Consider the following 19,580-nt stretch of genomic DNA (forward strand, 5'->3'; position numbering starts at 1 on the left):
ATATGCGGGAAGCGGCGTATAATGATTGAACCTGAAACTATTGTTTAATATGGAAAAGTGCGTTTCTGAGTCATCGTCTCGTCATCGTCATCTTGCTACACATTGGATTGGAGAATCCAATTGCACGCTCAACCATCCAAAAGGATCAAAAAGTAGATGACCACCTCCACACCCATATACAATAAAGGGAAAATTTAAAATAAGTTCAATTTTACAGATTATCTTTTGAAATAGGTCTAATTTTTAGTGATTTTTAACTTTTGAAATAGAAAAAGTAGGCTAAATCATATTTTACTCTATCAGGCAATGTTTTGAAAAACGTTTAGGTGCTAATCTGGCGTTGAATTGAGATCTAGCGCACAGGCGGCTAGATGGACCAAGGTGGGAACCTGGACGGATTAGACGGATTTAAGTATATATATTGTATAAGTAAGTGCATACTTATATTTAAAAAAATACATAATTGCATTGTGATACATATATTACAAAATAGAATATCATACAAAGTATAAAGTTTTAGAATATAATGAAAACATAGAACAAACATAATCTAAGTATTCAACAGGTCTTTTACATTTTATTGAGAATAAAATGCAAAATGAAAATTGTCTATTTTATGTGTAATTGAGAGTTGTGACCTAGACGGAGGCTTAGGAGGGCAGGCACCTAAGCAGGTATAGGTGCCTTCTTTTAATTTTTAAACGCTTAGAGAATTAATCGGGATGGTGACCAGTTGCCTAGGGCCTATACAGCATTAGGCAGGAAATAACAGTGCTTTTAGGTTTTCATTTAATTTTAGATTGACACAATGTCTTTTAATTTTTTCAATTTCATAAAGTGGCTTAAGATTTTGTCTAATATCGTACAATCGTTATAAAATTGATTAAGTTAATTAAATACTGATGTCACAAATTTTAGCATTCTATTTTCGCTGACGTGACAGTCAAATTTGTCCACTAATGTCTTCAACTTCTCCTGTCCACCGTCTTTTCTTCTCTCTCTTCTCCCACAACACAATCCATTAATAAAAGCTCTAAACTTTAGAGCATGTTTGGTATTCTATTTGAATCTTGAATCTCTTATGTTTCCTCTCACACATAATACTTGTTCTTCTAATCTTCTATCTTTCTCTCATTTCCTTCTCTCTCCTCTTTCTCTCTATTGAGTTTAGAAGTTCCTAGTGTATGATGAGATTTTTTTTTCTTTAAAAACAATTGTGAATTTCATACAAACAAGTTTTTAAATTTTAAAGAAAATTATTCTCAAGAGATGTTTTGAAAAATGATGATTTTTTTTAATAGAATACCAAACAGACCCTTAAATATTACTGCCAATACAAAAATACCATTTTTCAACCCTTCACTATTTTTTTCTCCACAGCTAAAGGAAAAGGAAAAATGGAAGTAAAAGTGGCTTAAGGAGTTTGTTGATCTAAACGAGAAAGAGAGGTGCGGTGGTGATAGGAAAGGGGGTAGCTGCGTTTTTTTCACTATTTTTTAATAATTTAAAACCTAACTAAATTTTAATTTTTCTTAAACATTTATAGAAAAATTAGATTTCTAATTAGTTGTTTGGCACGTGACACAAATTTAATAATCAAGTTAACAAATTATATATAATACATTTGTTATATCATTATTTAACAGTTGACTTAACAAATCTTTTATCGACAACATTAATACAAAATTGCAAGCCCTTTTATATTTAAAAAAAAAAGTCGGTATGAATTTGAAATTAAACGCAAAACTGAGGTGCAAGATATCCAATAAATAGTAAATAAAATAGATGGAGAAAAAAAACAAAGATTGGCGCACAACGATGGAAACGTGGAGACGTTTGGCATCCGTAGGACTCAAATCCACGTCAGCAAATCCGTCTATATATTTGTTTAGTTTCAATAATTTAATTTCATCCCTCCTTTTGTGAAGAATCAAAATTGGTCAGTCCGGTCTTTAGTGACAGTGAGGGTCGTTGCAAAAACCAAGCTATCAGAGCAGCAGAAGAAAGCAGAGCAGCAATGGCGTCCAAGGGAGCTGTTCGGTTCGTCGGCTTGGATGCCTTGAGCTTGGACTTGGCTTCCTCTCTCCTCCGCAGTGGCTACAAAGTCCAAGCTTTTGAGGTCGCTGGGTTTCCTCCTGGACTTTACTTTGCTCGATTCGTTTTCGTTTCGATTCTGTTTCTGTGTTCCTTTTCAGTTTTATTGGATTTGGATTTGGAAGTGATTTATTTTGGGGAAGTGTTTTCGATTTCTAATGGCGATTGATTCATCTGCAGATGGATGGGAATTTGATTAGTGAGTTTTTAAAGCTTGGAGGAACCAGATGCGGCGGCCCAGAGGAGGCAGGAAAAGGTAAAATCAATACAATCCGGCTCCGGTTTGATCAGACTATTTATTGTTTTTATGTATTCACCATTCCTAGCTTGGCCTTGTGTGTGTATGTCTATCTGTCTCTATGTCTGTGTGTGTGTGTGTGTGTCTGTCTGTATGTCTGTATGTTAGGATTAAATCTCTGATCTTAGTTTACAAAAGGGCTGACGTAGTGATGTTCATCCCCGCTTTCTTTGCAATGGCTTGCAGATGTTGCAGCTTTGGTTGTGTTAGCAGATCAAGTAAATGATGCAACTTTCAGTGATGAGGGTGCATCGAAAGGTCCTTCCGAAGCTTATTGAATCTTGACATTATATACCGTATCCATAGTTCTTTCTATTTGCTTTAAACATATACTGATACATATATGCATCGGAAATGGAATGCAGGATTTCAGAAGGATACTGTTGTCATACTTCGTTCAACAATATTACCATCGTCTATTCAGAATCTACAGACGCGTTTTACAGGCAATTAAACCCCTGATATCATTGCCATTATGTGATGATGAGTTATATAGAAATGTGTTTTGATATCTTATATTAAGATTTGAGATAATCACTTAACGTTTTGTTATTCTTGCAGATACAGCTGATCTTGTAGATATATATGCCACAAAGGGAGTATCTGATGGTTTAAGTGGAAAGATCATGGTAAGATCACTTGCTCACCATTTACCATTTCTTGCTTGTAGTGGTGGATGCGAAGGTTCTCCCCCCGTTGCCCTCCCTTCCCCGCTCCCCAATCATCCTAACTGTTAGTGCTGATGTTTTTCTGATGCCTTAGATTGCTTCTTCCGGAGGGTCAGACGCTATTTTAAAAGCACGGCCAGTTCTCTCTGGTAATATTCATTAAATAAACTACAATACTGATATTGGAAGATACTTTTGATGACTGATATTGCAAGATACTTCTTTCTTGCAGCAATGTGCGATAAGCTTTATGTTTTTGATGGTGAAGTTGGCGCTGGAAGGTAATCACTTTGTAACCCTTTTACGTAGTTAAGAATACGAAAAAACTGTATTTATTGGAGGATTTTGTTCAAAATATGTTTATCTGCTCCCCCGCCCTTAGTTTTGCTTGTATGAATAGACAGAAATAGTATTTGTCTTATGATGTTATAGTTTCCTTGGTATTGCAGCAAAATTAGGATGATTAAGGAACTGCTTGAGGGTATTCATCTTGTTGCTTCTTTGGAGGCTATTTCTCTTGGCACCAAAGCCGGCATTCATCCGTGGATAATCTACGATATCATATCTAATGCTGCGGGAAACTCATGGTTCGTGCCTACGCATTCAACTTATTATCTACATTTCTTTAATGACAGTGCCTCATGTTCTATAGTCAAAGCCAAAATACAATTGAGAATACGATTTATCGTTCCTCGCTATAAAGTCAATAAAAACTTTACTATTAAGTCATATATCAATGACATATTTTTGTTTCGGACTTAATCAATGATGTATTTTTATTAATTAGGCATAGGTCAATAATGAATGTCACATAAGCTTTAAGTCATTATGAATAGTTAGAATTTGACTCTTCTATCCTTCTCTCTTTCTTTCTCTATGAAGGTCATATGGGTTTTTTGTGAAGATCCTTATGGATCTCATAATTGATACAAATCCATGGCCAAAATCTCTTTTCCTTCCTCTCTTCCCCTCAACTCTTCTCCTTCTCCCTCACTTCAAAGTTCTCACTGTCAAACCACCAGCAGCGCCCCCGCCCGCCCCCCCACACCCCCCCCCACCAAAATTCCAGGTCAAATTTCCACCTCAAAATTAGCCCCAACACTGCCACAACCCACCCAACCCACCACCCCCAATAGCAAGTCCCTCACCTTACCCTCCTCAAAATCAGCGCCAACACCGCCACACCCCTCAATTGCAGGTCCCTCGACCCCAAAATCTCAGCCGATATTAACAAAACAATAAATAGAGGGGTCGTGCAAACCAGTGTCTTTTGGTTGCAGAGATTTTTTCCATAACTATGGAAGAATAATAGAGAGAAACAAAGTTATAGTAGAAAATCTCAAAGATGAAGAAGAAGAAAGAGACAACAAATAAAAAGCTAAAACAGTAAGAGAGAGCAAAAAAATAAATCAAACTTAGAGTACAGATGACATGCAAATAAATTTGGGGTTTGTTAATAATGGTGGGGTGTGGCGTTGCGAGGGAGAAAGAGGAGTCGAGGGGAAGAGAGGAAGATGAAAAGGTTTTGGCTGTTGGATTTGTATCCCAATAGAATTGATCCGTAGAGGATATGAATCGTATAAATAGTTAGAACATGTATATTATATCACTCTTTCCCTCGCCCTTTGTTTACATGAATGAGTCTGCTCAACTAAAAAAAAAAAAAACAGAAACAAGAAATGGACAATGCAATGCAGTGTCTGAATCCAAATGTAAAAAACAGAACCACGAAACGGATTACAGTGTCTAAATCCAAATGTAAAAAACAGAGCCAGGAAACGGAGCTTGAATCGAAATCTAAAAATCAGGAGTCGTACGAGGTGTGAAGCATAGGAGACGTGTGAGTGATAAAAAAAAAGAACTGGGAAACGGACACTGTAATGTACGAATCCAAAAGTAAAACAGAACTAGGAAACAGACACTGCATTGTAGTGTTTAAATCCAAATGTAAAAAGAACATGTAGGTGGCATGTGAGTGATGGAAAAAATGAAACCAGTAAATAGACAATGCAACGCAATGTCTGAATCCAAATGTAAAAAACAGAATCAAGAAGCATATCCGTATGGACTTATTCCAAAATATAAAACTACGAGAAAGCGAGTGTCGATTGAAGTCGGTGCCAGATGTAGTGGCAGATTTTGTAATTTTTGTTTGTTTTAAATGCATTTAAGTATCACAATACATGATTGACCTATTTATAATTCACATAAATATTGTTGATATATTGTTAATATTGTAACTTTTTATCGATTTTACACAAAATCATCCCATATTATAATATGTTTGATCACTTCATACTCTGCCCACTATTATAAGTATTTATTCATTTCAGGGTTTTCAAGAACCATATTCCTCAGTTGTTAAGGGGTGCTGCCAAAGATGATTTGAATACTCTTGTTCAAAACTTGGTAAGATATACTGTACAGTTTTTGTGCTTTATATTGGATCAACTTCAATAGTGGTGTTGGCTGTTTTCTGTCAAAGGCAATATCTCATTACATAAGACTAATGGGATTTTCTGTAGAGGGTTATATTGGATCTGGCCAAGTCGCTTAGCTTTCCTCTCCCGCTTTTAGCAGTTGCTCATCAGCAACTTATTCTTGGTACTGAATCTCAGAACACAATCAAGTAACGTTATATTGTTCGATCTTTGGAAATGACCAGCTTTGTGCTTAAGATTTTCTCATAAATTTCCTTTTTCAGGGTCTCCACGTGACAACACAGATGATGAAGATGCTACATTGATTAAGGTTGTCTTATACTTAAGCCCCAAAATATATGATTAAGGCATTTTTGTAGCTTGAATTCCTCCATTTTACATCAAAATTGTTTTGAAATATGTGTTTCGTCGAGTCAATTTACTCTTTCTTATTCGTACACTTTACATTGTTGTACAGGTTTGGGAACAGAAACTTGGAGTGAGAATTTTAGATGCAGCAAATGCTGAGACTTACATCCCTGAGAAATTGGCAAGCCACACTGTTGCTAAATCATATACCGTCAACCGAGTTGGATTCATTGGTCTTGGAGCAATGGGATTTGGAATGGCAACTCACCTTTTAAAAGCTAAATTTTCTGTTTGTGGTTATGATGTAAGTCCTCAGTTTGTATACTGATTGAAACAAGAAACTGGTATTTAACTGAGGCTCTCTCGTATCATCTATTTTCCGACGTCATACAGCAATGCTTAAACAGTATTTGTACATTAGGGGTCGATACATGCACTTACATTTGTGTGTGCACATTAATATTGTTGTACCCCCTTGAATAAGTTCAAGATTGACACTATAGTTTAAGATACCGGTCAAACTGATCTATTTTCCGGCTTCTTTTGAATGCAGGTATATAAACCAACACTGACTCGTTTTGCCAATGCTGGTGGCTCGATTGGAGGCTCTCCGGCAGAAGTATGTAAAGGTAGATGCATATTAAACGTTCTAGAAGTAGAAGGCGATTAAAACAATTTGATGACTATCCATTACTTATTTGTCTGGTGCAATAACCTATCTGCTTCTGACGCATTTTCTCTCCTAGATGTTGATGTGCTGGTAATAATGGTCACAAATGAAGCTCAAGCTGAGAGCGCTTTGTATGGAGACTTTGGTGCTATTTCAGGTAAACAAATTATTCCCAGCTTCCCTAGTCCATTTTTATTAGGACTAACTCCATATTCCTGTATTTGATAGCACTTCCATCTGGAGCTTCTATTATCCTTTCATCCACTGTTTCTCCTGGATTTGTGAGCCGACTAGATCATCGCTTGCAAAGTATGTTTTTACATTCCATTCGCACTATGTAATTATGCTTTACTTGTGATGAAACTGTAGTCAGGATTTTGAAATGTTATAGATGAAGGAAAGAATTTCAAGTTGGTGGATGCTCCTGTTTCTGGTGGGGTTGTGAGAGCCTCCATGGGGGCACTTACGGTGTGTTAGAACAACCATTGGTTTTGACTTTTGTCCCAATAGCTGATTCAAAAGTTTTAGTTTTTAACTGGTTTTTGGATTTTTGCGTCTTTCTCAGATTATGGCATCCGGTACAGATGAAGCTCTTAAGAGTGCTGGTGCAGTCCTCTCAGGTACTAAGTGTGTACGATAAGGTTCATCAGGCTTCAGAATGTAGGGTTCTCATAAATAGTTTTGTGACTGGTATTTGACTATATTCTGTGAACAGCATTAAGCGAGAAGCTTTATGTTATCAAAGGAGGCTGTGGGGCTGGAAGGTACTTTTGAGTCAATGTTTGTTGCATATCGTATCTCATTGTCTATTAGATCGTTGTAGGTCTATGATGCTATTTGTTCGTTTTATCTTGGAAGTGAAATTCCATTACTTTATTCCTCTTATATTTTGTTCTATAGTGGTGTAAAGATGGTTAATCAATTGCTTGCTGGAGTTCATATAGCGTCGGGAGCTGAAGCAATGGCTTTTGGAGCTCGATTGGGTCTTAATACAAGGACGTTGTTTGATTTCATCACAAATAGTGAGGGAACATCCTGGTAACTTTCTTCCTTGTTTAAGTACTTACTTTCTCAAAACCTTAAATTTGTTTATTTAACATGCAAATTTTAAGAGGAAATGTATTGTTGATGTCAAATGTTCCCAAATTAGGACGTGAGCTGGTATTATCTAGACTAATATCATTGTTAACGTTCAGCAAACATTTTCAATTGCAGGATGTTCGAAAATCGTGTTCCACATATGCTCGACAATGATTATACTCCGCATTCTGCACTTGATATTTTTGTGAAGGATCTGGTCAGATGAACATTCACTCATGCATTCTTTGAATAGAAACAACTTACAATTACAATTAAGAGATTATCAGTGTACTAATATTCTAATCGTCTACAGGGAATTGTTTCTCAAGATTGTTCAGTTCGAAAAATTCCACTTCATATATCAACTGTTGCTCATCAACTATTCCTGTCAGGTTCTGATAAATTTTCTTCCTTTAAAATACGTAGGATCTTATTGCTGCATGGAAAATGTTGGCACCGAATATGACAAATGTTGACCTTTGGGTTCCTTTTTAGTTGCTAGCTTGCTTATGGAAAGTAATACTTGTTTCAACTGTTGGGCAGGTTCTGCTGCAGGTTGGGGTCGGCAAGATGATGCTGGTGTGGTTAAGGTACGCGCAAGCTTTATTGGCTTTTTCTTTCAGTTGAAGTTAGTTGGTTTATTGAGTACATGTAAAATTATCTAAACAAAATTCTACACGGGTGTTAAGTCAAAGTATAAATTAATGGTGGTGGCAGTAGGTGGTTTAACTGAAGCAGTTGTATGTATGCAGGTTTATGAGACACTAACGGGTGTTAAGGTAGAAGCAAAACTTCCGGTTCTTAAGAAGGACGTTGTCTTGAAGTCTCTCCCAGTTGAGTGGCAAGTAGATCCCACTAGTGAAATACAGAGACTAAATCAGGACAGTTCAAAGACTTTGGTTGTTCTCGATGACGATCCAACTGGAACTCAAACTGTTCATGATATTGAGGTCTTGACGGAATGGTGAGTGCCTTTATTTTCCTTATGCTATTCTTATTATGTAATGCAATAGAAACCGCATATACTGTTTTATCAGAAAATGAGCAGAGATTCAGAGTTGTTATAAAGTGGTGACTGTTCTTTGCAGGACCGTTGAATCACTAACGGAGCAGTTCAGAAAAAGTCCAAAATGCTTTTTCATTTTGACCAACTCCAGGGCCTTGAGTTCTGAGAAGGTAAGGGCCTATGTGCAAACACATCAAGGTTTAATGTTTAAATCATGCTTCATATTATATAAGAAAGAAATTCCTCACGAAAAACATTCATCTCATTCCAAGGAATGATTTTTTTCTTACTTTAATTACTTCGGTCATAAATGGTAATGTAGATTGACGTTTTTACAGGCTACTGTATTAATTAAAGACATCTGTGCAAACCTGCGTACTGCAGCCAAATCAGTTGAGGATGCTGATTATACAGTAGTTTTGAGAGGCGATTCAACTTTGCGTGGCCATTTCCCAGAGGCAAGTACTGCGACTTTTAACTATATTGAATTATCATGTCGTAAAGTCATTCAACACTCTGGGGACTTTTCATATCATTTGATGAGACTGCCTTGTCTGTTTAGGAAGCTGATGCCGCTGTTTCAGTACTGGGCGAGATGGATGCATGGATCATCTGCCCCTTTTTTCTTCAAGGAGGGCGTTATACTGTTGGAGATGTACACTATGTTGCAGATTCGGACCAGTAATATTCATTCCTTTCCATGTTAGAAAGTACTTAATAACGATTTAATGGTGATTTAACATTGCTTATGGTTCATGGGTTCTTTAGGCTTATCCCTGCAGGGGATACAGGATTCGCTAAAGATGCTGCTTTTGGCTACAAATCTTCAAACCTTCGCGAGGTCTAATATTTATATGTTGTGCTTCAAATTCATAGCTTTACCAAATATTATGATTGATGTTAGCTTGAATTGTAAATTTGAACTTATTTGCAGTGGGTTGAGGAGAAAACAGCCGGCCACATACCAGCCAGTAGTGTTACATCTATTTCTATCCAAATTCTAAGAAAAGGTGGGCCAGATGCTGTTTGTGAGCGTCTTTGCAGTTTGCAGAAGGTACGGAGGAACCAGCAGCCTCTTTCCCTCTCTCCCTCTTTCATGCAAGCAAAATACAATGGTTATATATCTCCACCACGGACAGGGATTTTTAAGCTACTAAAAATATATGGTTTAATATGGGTGGAGGTGCATCCAATGCATCAATTCCGTACTTGTTTTGATGCGAAAGAGTGCTAGGCTACAAAAGTTTACAAGCGTCAAAGGATAACAATCCCTGCGATAAATGAAGTTACTGGTCAAAAATAGCATGTCGTTTTGTGAGATATTGTGTACTTATATCCTCTGATTCTTAATTTGTGACATGAAACAGGGATCAACATGTATAGTTAACGCAGCTAGTGACAGGGACATGGCTGTTTTTGCAGCTGGAATGATTAAGGTGCTATACATATACCATGTTATTGTTTGAAACTTCTGGTATATTTTGATCAAGTTCTGGGCAGATCATTTTATGAGTTTTTGTTTGGTGTGATAGGCGGAACTGAAGGGCAAGCGCTTCTTATGTCGCACTGCTGCTAGCTTTGTTTCTGCCAGGATCGGAATTATCCCCAGAGCTCCAATTCTGCCCAAGGATATAGGAATAAACAAGGAAAGGAACGGAGGTCTCATAGTTGTCGGGTCATATGTTCCCAAAACGACAAAACAGGTTGAACTGGTTATCTGGATGTATGTTGAGTGATTACCTCCCTTATATTTTATTTTTATGTTATGGCTCACACTCATAATTCATAGGTGGAAGAGCTTAAACTACAATGCAGCCAGATTTTGAGAAGCATTGAGGTGACCAACATATTCTTTATCGAGTATTTAATGGTTAACATTAAGTTACTGTTAATTTCGAACACAAGACTGTGATAGATCATTTTCTATTAAAAATTAGTCTTCCCAAGTAGACAATTACAGACAAACTATGGCCATCGGGTACTGACTCAGAACTGAACATGCCATAAGTAGGTTTCGGTTGCTAAAGTTGCCATGAGTTCTACAGAAGAGAGGGAGGAGGAAATCAGTAGAGCAGCTGAGATGGCAGATATATTCCTTACAGCTCGGAAGGACACTCTAATAATGACCAGTCGGGAGCTTATTACCGGAAAAAGTTAGTCTTCATTTCTTTTTGTTCAGAGATTTATATTAATGTATCATATTTGCGAAAACCACATAAAAAACTTGCTTCGCTGTTGCCAAACTGTTCTGAAATGGCGATTTCTTGTCCACTGGGCAGCTCCCTCTGAGAGTTTGGAAATCAACTTCAAAGTTAGCTCGGCACTGGTGGAAATAGTGAGACGCATAACTACAAGACCACGTTACATTCTTGCAAAGGTACGTATACGTTTTCAAATGAGAAAATGTTCTCTTTCCCTGTTTTTGAATTTGTATCCTCCTTGCTGAAATTACACTCCATTTAGGGTGGAATCACTTCATCTGACCTTGCTACGAAAGCTCTTGAAGCAAAATGTGCAAAAATAGTGGGACAAGCCCTGGCTGGTGTTCCCTTATGGCAGCTGGGTCCTGAGAGTAGGCATCTGGGAGTTCCATACATTGTTTTTCCGGGTGAGTTTTGCAGTTCGCTAATATTTCTGTGCTAACTAAAAGCGTATTACACTAACAAAAATAGTTGGTCCATATCTAGAAAGCTTAAGTTTTTGGTAACAACGATAAATCAACAAAAACTTATTAAAATTATTCATTCTTAGGTAATGTTGGTGACGACAGAGCATTGGCGGAGGTCGTGAAGTCCTGGGCTCGTCCATTCAGACTTTCATCAACCAAGGAGCTTCTTCTGGTATGGGTCATAAATTGAAGTTTCATAAATATTTTCACCTCGCGTATTGACAATTTAATATATATGTAAAGAATGCAGAGAAGGGTGGATATGCTGTAGGAGCATTCAATGTATATAATTTGGAAGGAGTAGAGGCAGTTGTTGCTGCAGCAGAAGAAGAACAAAGTCCGGCTATATTACAGGTTAAAAGAGTATAAACATTAGATGAATCTCGTTGATTTAGTTAAAAAAAAACAAAAAAAAAAAAACTAATTTTCATATATTATCAGGTCCATCCAGGTGCCTTGAAGCAAGGAGGGATCCCGTTGGTTGCATGTTGTATCGCTGCTGCAGAACAAGCCAGTGTAAGTGGCACATATTCTTAAACATGTGTTTCAGGTTGTGACTTCTCATTCTTTTTCTTTAAATCGAAGGCTGCCATCTTATTGTTTACAAATATTGAAAAACTCTGTCATTACTGAACCTAATCCCAGTCCCTGATATCTGGTATCGAGCGGTATGCATGGAAAGTTGGAAACACAGACTTCCTTCAATCCACTCTTTCTCACTTCTGCGGCTTTAGTCTGTGACTCTAGTACTAGGCTCTCTCGTTGTGCTTTCTTATTTAGCCCTTAAGCTCCAATTGTCAAGGTTGAGTTAGCTACTGCGTGACAGTTCCATGCTGTAACAGTCATGATGGTTTTGCGTTTTAATGGTATAACATGGTAAACATTATCACGATAGAACAAATGGCGTTGGATATGAAAAATCGACAATAATTTCAAAATTCCACTTTCATCAAGACATCGAGATAATGTATATGTTATGGCAGGTTCCCATAACTGTACACTTTGACCACGGAACTTCCAAGCAAGATCTGGTGGAAGCTCTTGAGTTGGTACGTTCAATTTTTACCATTGTTTTGCACATTGCTTTGATTTTCACTCAGAATGCAATCCATATATAGAGAGCGTTAGTAACTGTATTTACCTTTCCAGGGATTTGATTCTGTCATGGCGGATGGTTCACATCTTTCATTTACCAAGAATGTTTCATACACCAAGTTTGTCGCATTCTTTGCTCACTCAAAAGGCGTGCTAGTAGAAGCGGAACTAGGGAGATTGTCGGGGACAGAAGATGATTTAACTGTCGAAGATTATGAAGCAAGGCTGACTGATGTTAAGCAGGTTATTTTTTATTCTTTGCAACTTTTTGGAATTAGCTTTCCTTCACTCCTAAACTTGTGCTAATCATCAGAAGGCGTTACGAATTTCAGGCTGAGGAGTTCATTGATAAAACCGGGATAGATGCTTTGGCAGTCTGTATTGGAAATGTGCACGGAAAATACCCTGCAAGTGGCCCGAATCTGAGACTCGATCTGCTTAAGGTTGAGATAGTCTCTGACCAGATTTTGCGCTGTTACTGATGTTAGATTGTCGAATGTCAGTTGCACATTACAACACGCACCTCATTATCTACGTAACTGATTTCGTTTTCCCTTATGTTAGGATCTGTACGCTTTGAGTTCGAAGAAAGGAGTCCTCCTGGTGCTTCATGGCGCTTCTGGTTTGTCGAAGGAACTTATAAAGGTACAACGTTTATCCATAGCGATTTTAAAACAATTCGGGTTCTTAGGTTTTCGTTTACAAGCTGAAGATCCTCAGAGATGCTTCCAAGCTACATTTGCATTACTTCCACTTAAAGCTTAATGTCCAAGTAAACTGTTTGGCTTCATGAACAGGAATGCATAGAGCATGGTGTGAGGAAGTTCAATGTAAACACCGAGGTGCGAAAAGCTTACACGGATTCCCTTAGCAACCCGAAGAAAGACCTGGTCCACGTTATGGCGTCGGCGAAGGAAGCCATGAAAGCAGTGGTTGCAGAGAAGATGCATCTATTTGGTTCAGCAGGAAAGGCTTGATAGAGAAGGAGCAGTATCACAGATGAAGCTAAACTGTTGACATAACAATTTAAGCTGATGAATAATCGAATTAGGGACCCTAATAATAAAAGAATATTGTTTTCACTAGTCGAATTGGGATCCGTGAACGTGACAGATTCAACTCCAATAAATGTAGAGTTTGATATTAGATCAATGATAAGAAAAATAAAAATTTTTCGTTGTCGTGGCTTCGATCGACCAAGGTAGTCTCATTATATTAGTACCAAATTGGTGTGCCGTTGTGCACTAAAGTTGGTACTGTGAAATACGTCATATTTTCCATGAAAAGAATTTTGTTATAAACTCGTTTGGGTTTATTATGCAGTTTGGATTCAGTTTTTTTATAGCGAACTCCTTCTTATCATCGGTTGCTAGTTGTAGATATAGTTCAATCTTGTGACCTCATAATATTTTATGTATTCTTTCATTTTCTTCCGGGTTTATGCCCCGTTATCAAAAAAAAAAAAAAGAATCTTCAATTTGTAACCTTCACGTGTGTGGCGCGTGACTTGGATTGAGACTGAGGGAGGACCGGTAAGTACACATTCAAAGTAAAACCAAGCCGCCAACATATCTGAAACACAATACGTCACCCCCAACAACTCAAAAACCCGTACAAACACTTGGAACACGCATCAGAGTCCAATAACTTCACTCTCTCTCTCTCTCTCCCCTCCGATCAGAAGAACATCAACAACGACAATAATGGCGGATGCGAACCAGAAACCAGAAATCTTTGAGCTCAACAATGGGAGCATGCGCGCCCTCATCACAAACTTTGGCTGCACTATCACTTCCTTGTCTGTTCCCGGAAAAGACGGTATCTTTCAACCCAAGCAGATTTCTTTTCTGCTTCCCAATCAGATAATCTCCCGTTTGGATTCTCAGTTAATTGATTAATCGAATAATGCTTTCTGTTTTGTTTTGTCTTTTTGATCTGAAAAATGCTGCTGATGTTTGTTTGGATTGTTGGTTGGTGAACTTTGCAGGAAAATTGGCTGATGTTGTTCTTGGATTCGACTCCGTGGATCCCTATGTGGTAAATTTCTCACACTTTTTCTGAGAACCCTTTTGCTTTTCGATCATGTTGTTTGAGATATCATGCAAAAATTGGTTCTTTGTGTGTTGATCTAATGCATTCATAAGCTGTATTTGGCGCAAAACCGAGCGCAGTTATGTTACATGATTTATACTGCCGACCCCACTTAGCGCTTGGTTGTTATCGTTTGTTGTTTTTGGGATTAAATGTTGGAGTTTTGCTTTAGGAATGGGAATGCTGAGCTTTTCGTATGATCGTTTTAACCCTTTGTTTTAATGTTTTTGTTTCGTCCTTGAATGTGGATGCATGCGTGATCAGAACGGACTTGCTCCCTACTTTGGCTGCATTGTGGGTCGGGTTGCTAATCGAATCAAAGATGGGAAGTTTACGCTCAATGGAACGGAGTACTCCTTGCCTATCAACGGACCTCCGAACAGTCTCCATGGTACGGAATTGTTACCATTGATTCTCGTTTTTACTGCTTTTCGATTAGCTAATTTGCAGCAGAATTTTATGATGTTTGAATTACGTTGTAATAAACAAATAAGCGTGCGTTCGGTTCCTTCCAAGGCTTCTTCGTTAATTCTTTATCGAGACATGAACGAATTTTGAATATTGTCTCAAGCCTAATGGCTTCGATTTTCACCAAAGCAGACATTCTTTTCATTTGAGTAATGGTATCAGTAATTGTTTGTGTTTTATTTTCCTTGTGCTTGCTTATATTTACGCCACTCAATTCATCCTGCTGTCGCATTAGGTGGTCACAAGGGGTACGATAAGCAGATATGGAAGGTAGCAGAACATAAAAAGGGTGATAACCCGTCCATCACTTTTAAGTATCAGAGTCATGACGGGGAGGAAGGTTACCCCGGGAATCTTTCGCTGACTGCAACTTATACGCTTACTTCAAGCACGACAATGAGACTTGACATGGAAGCAGTGCCTGAGAACAAGCCCACCCCGGTCAGCCTAGCTCAGCACACATACTGGAACTTAGCTGGACATAACTCGGGCAACATACTTGACCATGCAATTCAAATTCGGGCAAACCATATTATCCCTGTGGATGAAAACACAATCCCAACGGGTGAAATCAAGCCGGTTAAAGGCACGCCCTTTGATTTCACTGCCGAGAAGAGGGTCGGTGAGTCCATCCATGAGGTCGGTATAGGGTATGACCACAACTATGTGCTCGACTGTGGGGAAGAGAAACAAGGCCTGAAACATGCTGCAAGGCTGAAGGACCCATCCAGCTCGAGGGTCCTTAACCTATGGAGCAATGCCCCCGGGATGCAGTTTTACACCGCGAATTACGTCAATAGGGTTGTCGGCAAAGGAGGTGCTGTCTATGGAAAGCATGCCGGGCTCTGTCTGGAGACACAAGGGTTCCCGAATGCAATTAACACACCGAACTTCCCGTCTATTGTTGTTCAACCCGGTGAGAAGTACAGCCACACCATGTTGTTTGAGTTTTCAGTTGAGTGAAGTGTAGTATTTATTGATGCATCATTTTCGTTGCGCCAAGTACTCGTCTACAATGAATAATAATAAATGGCGAAATAACCTTCTGTTTATGTTAGAATTTAGACGTTACTCCCCTTATCCATTTTGTGAATAACTTTATTTCTTGGCAATGGAAATGCATATTTTTTTCCGGCCCTGGAAATTCGTTGACGTTAAAGTTTTCGTCTTTTTTTTTTCACAACCTTCTTAACATCTTAAACCATGTATCATTCTTGAACATTTCTCTACTCTGTTTACGTGGCAGAATGCGATTTGCTAAATGACAAAAATGCTACGTGGCAAGTATACAAAACAAACTTTGATTTCGTCCCAATATTACCCTTCTCTCTTAACAAAATCCCAATCGTCTTCTTCCTCTCCATCTTCTCCAAAATTCTGTGAGTATTTGGCAACAGCAATGAATTTTGCAGCTCGAAAGCTCTATTTCTCTCTCCTGATTTTCTCTCTCTTCCCCCTCTCTCTCTGCGTCCGTCCCTTCATCCTCGTTCTCTCGCAAGACGATCTCCTAAACACCCCTACCTCGCCCGAGGACTCGCCGCCCGCCGCCGACTCAGCTCCAAATGAGTCGCCGGACTGGGACGAGTTTGGCGACTCCGACGCTGCGCAGTCAGAAGAGGAGCTCGACCCGGGATCCTGGCGCCCAATCTTCGAACCCGACCCCTTTAAGGCCGACCCGGCTACCCACCCCGACGACGGATACTACTCCACCGTATCCAAATTAATAAAGTCCGTTAGCTCCGGTGACACCGCGCTCATGGACGCCGCCGTTTCGGAGATCGAGGACTCGGCTTCCCGCGGCCTCCCTCACGCGCGGTCCGTTCTGGGGTTTCTGTACGGTACGGGCCAGATGAGGAAGCAGAACAAGGCCAAGGCTTTCACGTACCATTACTTCGCCGCTAAGGCCGGCAACATGCAGTCGAAGATGGCCCTCGCGTATACTTACTTCAGGCAAGATGTACGGAATCTCTTTCGAGTTTGATCGATCGATCTCTGTTTGGTTGCGGAGTTAAGAGGAGGAAGTTGAAGGATTGATTTTGTTGTTCTGTGTTTGGATTTTGTTTGGTATTTTTGCAGATGTTTGATAAAGCGGTGAAATTGTACTCGGAATTGGCCGAGGCAGCTGTGAATAGCTTCCTGATTTCGAGGGACTCAGCATCGATCGAGGCGGTGAGGATCCACAGCGGAGCGGAGGAGAACAAGGAGGCATTGAGGAAGAGCCGCGGCGAAGAAGACGAGGACTTTCAGATTTTGGAGTACCAAGCTCAAAAGGGAAACTCTGCGGCAATGTATAAGGTGGGCCTGTTTTACTATTTCGGGCTGAGAGGGTTGCGCCGCGACCACGCCAAGGCGTTGTCGTGGTTTCTGAAGGCGTTGGAGAAGGGAGAGCCTCGGGCGATGGAGCTCCTCGGAGAGATTTATGCTAGGGGAGCTGGAGTTGAGAGGAATTACACCAAGGCTTTGGAGTGGCTTACACTTGCAGCCAAACAGGATCACTATTCGGCATATAACGGGATGGGGTATTTGTATGTTAAAGGATATGGAGTGGAGAAGAAGAACTACACTAAAGTAAGAATGCTCCTTGGCTCTATTTCTACGTGTATCTTAAAGCTTTGTGTTTTTCTATATTTTGTTACACATTTTCAATTAGCAATCCTTGCGAATGAAATCCCACATTGTTAGTTGTAATAACTTTCGAGATCATTTTTTCCGATGTTGAGTTTGTTCTGATACATTGATAGGTTGATTGATTCATATGTTACGGCCAATCCTTTTCGTTGTAGGCAAAGGAGTATTTTGAGAAAGCTGCTGATAATCAAGACGGTGGCGGGCACTATAACCTAGGAGTAATGTATCTCAAAGGAATTGGGGTAAAGAGAGATGTTAAACTTGCATGTCAATACTTCATCTTTGCTGCGAATGCTGGTCAACCCAAGGCATTCTACCAGCTAGGGAAGATGTTTCATACAGGAGTCGGGCTTAAGAAGAATCTTCCACGGGTAGACTCGCTGTTCTTTTCTGTTTGTTTAGTTTACATACCGTCTCTGTTTTCTGTTCGGGCTTAAGAAAACAGGATATGCAACATAATCTTGATTTTGTGACGATTAATTTGTTTGTATTTGTTGAATGAAAAATTTACTTTGCTATTTAATTCTAAGTAAATGATGTTAAGATGCACCAGGGCACTTATACACTAATTAATTCCGATTCATGATTATGATTCATTTTGTTTTAGGCCATTGCATTATACAAATTAGTTGCAGAAAGGGGACCGTGGAGCTCGTTGTCTCGATGGGCACTTGAATCATACTTAAGAGGGGACGTAGGCAAGGCATTTTTCTTGTATTCAAGGATGGCTGAGTTAGGCTATGAGGTAGCGCAGAGTAACGCTGCATGGATTCTTGACAAATATGGAGAGCGAAGCATGTGCATGGGAGAATCTGGTTTGTGCACTAATGCAGAAAGGCATCAGCGGGCACATTCATTATGGTGGCAAGCATCTGAGCAGGGTAATGAACACGCTGCTTTGCTGATTGGGGATGCGTATTACTATGGTCAGGTAGCTATCTCATGCTGAAACATGTTTGTCACTGCTCTAGATTCGGGATGTATTTTGGTTTTCCTTCTTCCTTTCTCAGGGTACTGAGAGGGATTATGAACGAGCGGCAGAGGCTTACAAGCATGCCAGGTCCCAGTCTAACGCCCAAGCCATGTTCAACCTTGGTTACATGCATGAGCATGGACAAGGGCTGCCTTTGGATCTTCATCTTGCAAAGCGTTACTATGATCAAGCCCTAGAAATTGATTCGGCAGCAAAGTTGCCTGTCACGCTAGCCCTCACAAGCTTATGGATACGAAAAAATTATGCCGACGGTTTCCTGGTAAGTTCTTTTTGTTTTACTTTCCTTACTCCCTTCTCATATAATAGTTAATCTCTGCTATTAATAGTCCAGAATGAGCTTGCTTTGGATAATTAAGCTTTGTTTCCAATTATTTTCATTTTTGGAATCTTCATTCATTAGCGATCTTCTGTTTTTGGGTCCGTATGCAGGTACATATAATCGATTCATTGCCTGAAGCCTATCCCAAGGTTGAAGAATGGGTAGATACCGTGCTACTTGATGAAGGGAACGCAACGATATTGACTCTTTTTGTTTGCCTCCTTACTGTCTTATTTCTACGTGAGCGACAACGCAGGCATGCTGTTGCTGCCCCTGATGCGATGGCTGCACTGCACCACCCGAATGAGCATGTTGCGCCACCCATGTAGTTTAGCTGGCAACATTGGTCTTTCAAGAACGACAGGGCTCTTCCATCGTTGATGAACAAACCCTTACATCTAGGATACAATGTACAGGTATCTAATGCCCGGTAAATTGATGCGGAGATGAGGTTTCGATGTTTTGGGACAAATTGTACCATGGAGACTTGAGCACGTAGGAAACGAAGATGCGTTTGCCTTTTAACGTACTTCCCGTGATAAATTGAGGAGGATATTGACATATTTTTGCCGAATGACCAAAATGATTTACAGTATTCTAACACTTTTATTGATTATTTTTGTCAATGATCAAAGTGACAAGTTATGACATTTTCAAGGACTATTTTAGATAAAAAGTCTTCAAAATTTAAAATAGATAAATGAAAGAAAAT

The 19,580-nt window shown here is 39.3% G+C and overlaps 3 protein-coding genes across 3 annotated transcripts; all 3 read left to right on the forward strand.

Annotated features, from left to right (window-relative positions):
* Positions 1-1,921: 1,921 nt before the first annotated feature.
* On the forward strand, positions 1,922-13,546 carry LOC103950568. The gene is made up of 42 exons (XM_009361796.3): positions 1,922-2,119; positions 2,275-2,350; positions 2,579-2,650; positions 2,758-2,838; positions 2,954-3,021; positions 3,155-3,209; positions 3,293-3,341; positions 3,510-3,647; positions 5,394-5,469; positions 5,586-5,664; positions 5,765-5,811; positions 5,959-6,153; positions 6,403-6,478; positions 6,596-6,676; positions 6,748-6,828; positions 6,911-6,987; positions 7,085-7,139; positions 7,235-7,283; positions 7,420-7,557; positions 7,735-7,816; positions 7,913-7,991; positions 8,143-8,189; positions 8,352-8,563; positions 8,688-8,775; positions 8,944-9,063; positions 9,168-9,286; positions 9,374-9,446; positions 9,540-9,659; positions 9,973-10,041; positions 10,138-10,308; positions 10,395-10,442; positions 10,617-10,758; positions 10,885-10,982; positions 11,069-11,213; positions 11,357-11,445; positions 11,517-11,627; positions 11,715-11,789; positions 12,257-12,322; positions 12,423-12,611; positions 12,701-12,811; positions 12,933-13,013; positions 13,166-13,546. Exons 1-42 carry the CDS (start codon positions 2,018-2,020, stop codon positions 13,343-13,345), a joined length of 4,110 nt encoding a protein of 1,369 aa, XP_009360071.2. The 5' UTR covers positions 1,922-2,017; the 3' UTR covers positions 13,346-13,546.
* A 151-nt stretch (positions 13,547-13,697) lies between these two features.
* Positions 13,698-16,007, forward strand: LOC103950569 (galactose mutarotase-like). Its single transcript, XM_009361798.3, has 4 exons — positions 13,698-14,186; positions 14,356-14,405; positions 14,724-14,850; positions 15,163-16,007. Exons 1-4 carry the CDS (start codon positions 14,072-14,074, stop codon positions 15,888-15,890), a joined length of 1,020 nt encoding a protein of 339 aa, XP_009360073.2. The 5' UTR covers positions 13,698-14,071; the 3' UTR covers positions 15,891-16,007.
* A 304-nt stretch (positions 16,008-16,311) lies between these two features.
* LOC103950570 (ERAD-associated E3 ubiquitin-protein ligase component HRD3A) lies at positions 16,312-19,463 on the forward strand. The gene is made up of 6 exons (XM_009361799.3): positions 16,312-16,884; positions 17,004-17,495; positions 17,711-17,926; positions 18,163-18,486; positions 18,566-18,808; positions 18,979-19,463. Exons 1-6 carry the CDS (start codon positions 16,327-16,329, stop codon positions 19,195-19,197), a joined length of 2,052 nt encoding a protein of 683 aa, XP_009360074.2. The 5' UTR covers positions 16,312-16,326; the 3' UTR covers positions 19,198-19,463.
* The last annotated feature ends 117 nt before the right edge of the window (positions 19,464-19,580 follow it).

Source organism: the organism of the source record quoted next, unplaced genomic scaffold, assembly GCF_019419815.1.
Source record: "Pyrus x bretschneideri cultivar Hongxiangsu unplaced genomic scaffold, Pyrus_bretschneideri_v1 Contig27, whole genome shotgun sequence".
NCBI classification, from domain to species: domain Eukaryota; kingdom Viridiplantae; phylum Streptophyta; class Magnoliopsida; order Rosales; family Rosaceae; genus Pyrus; species Pyrus x bretschneideri.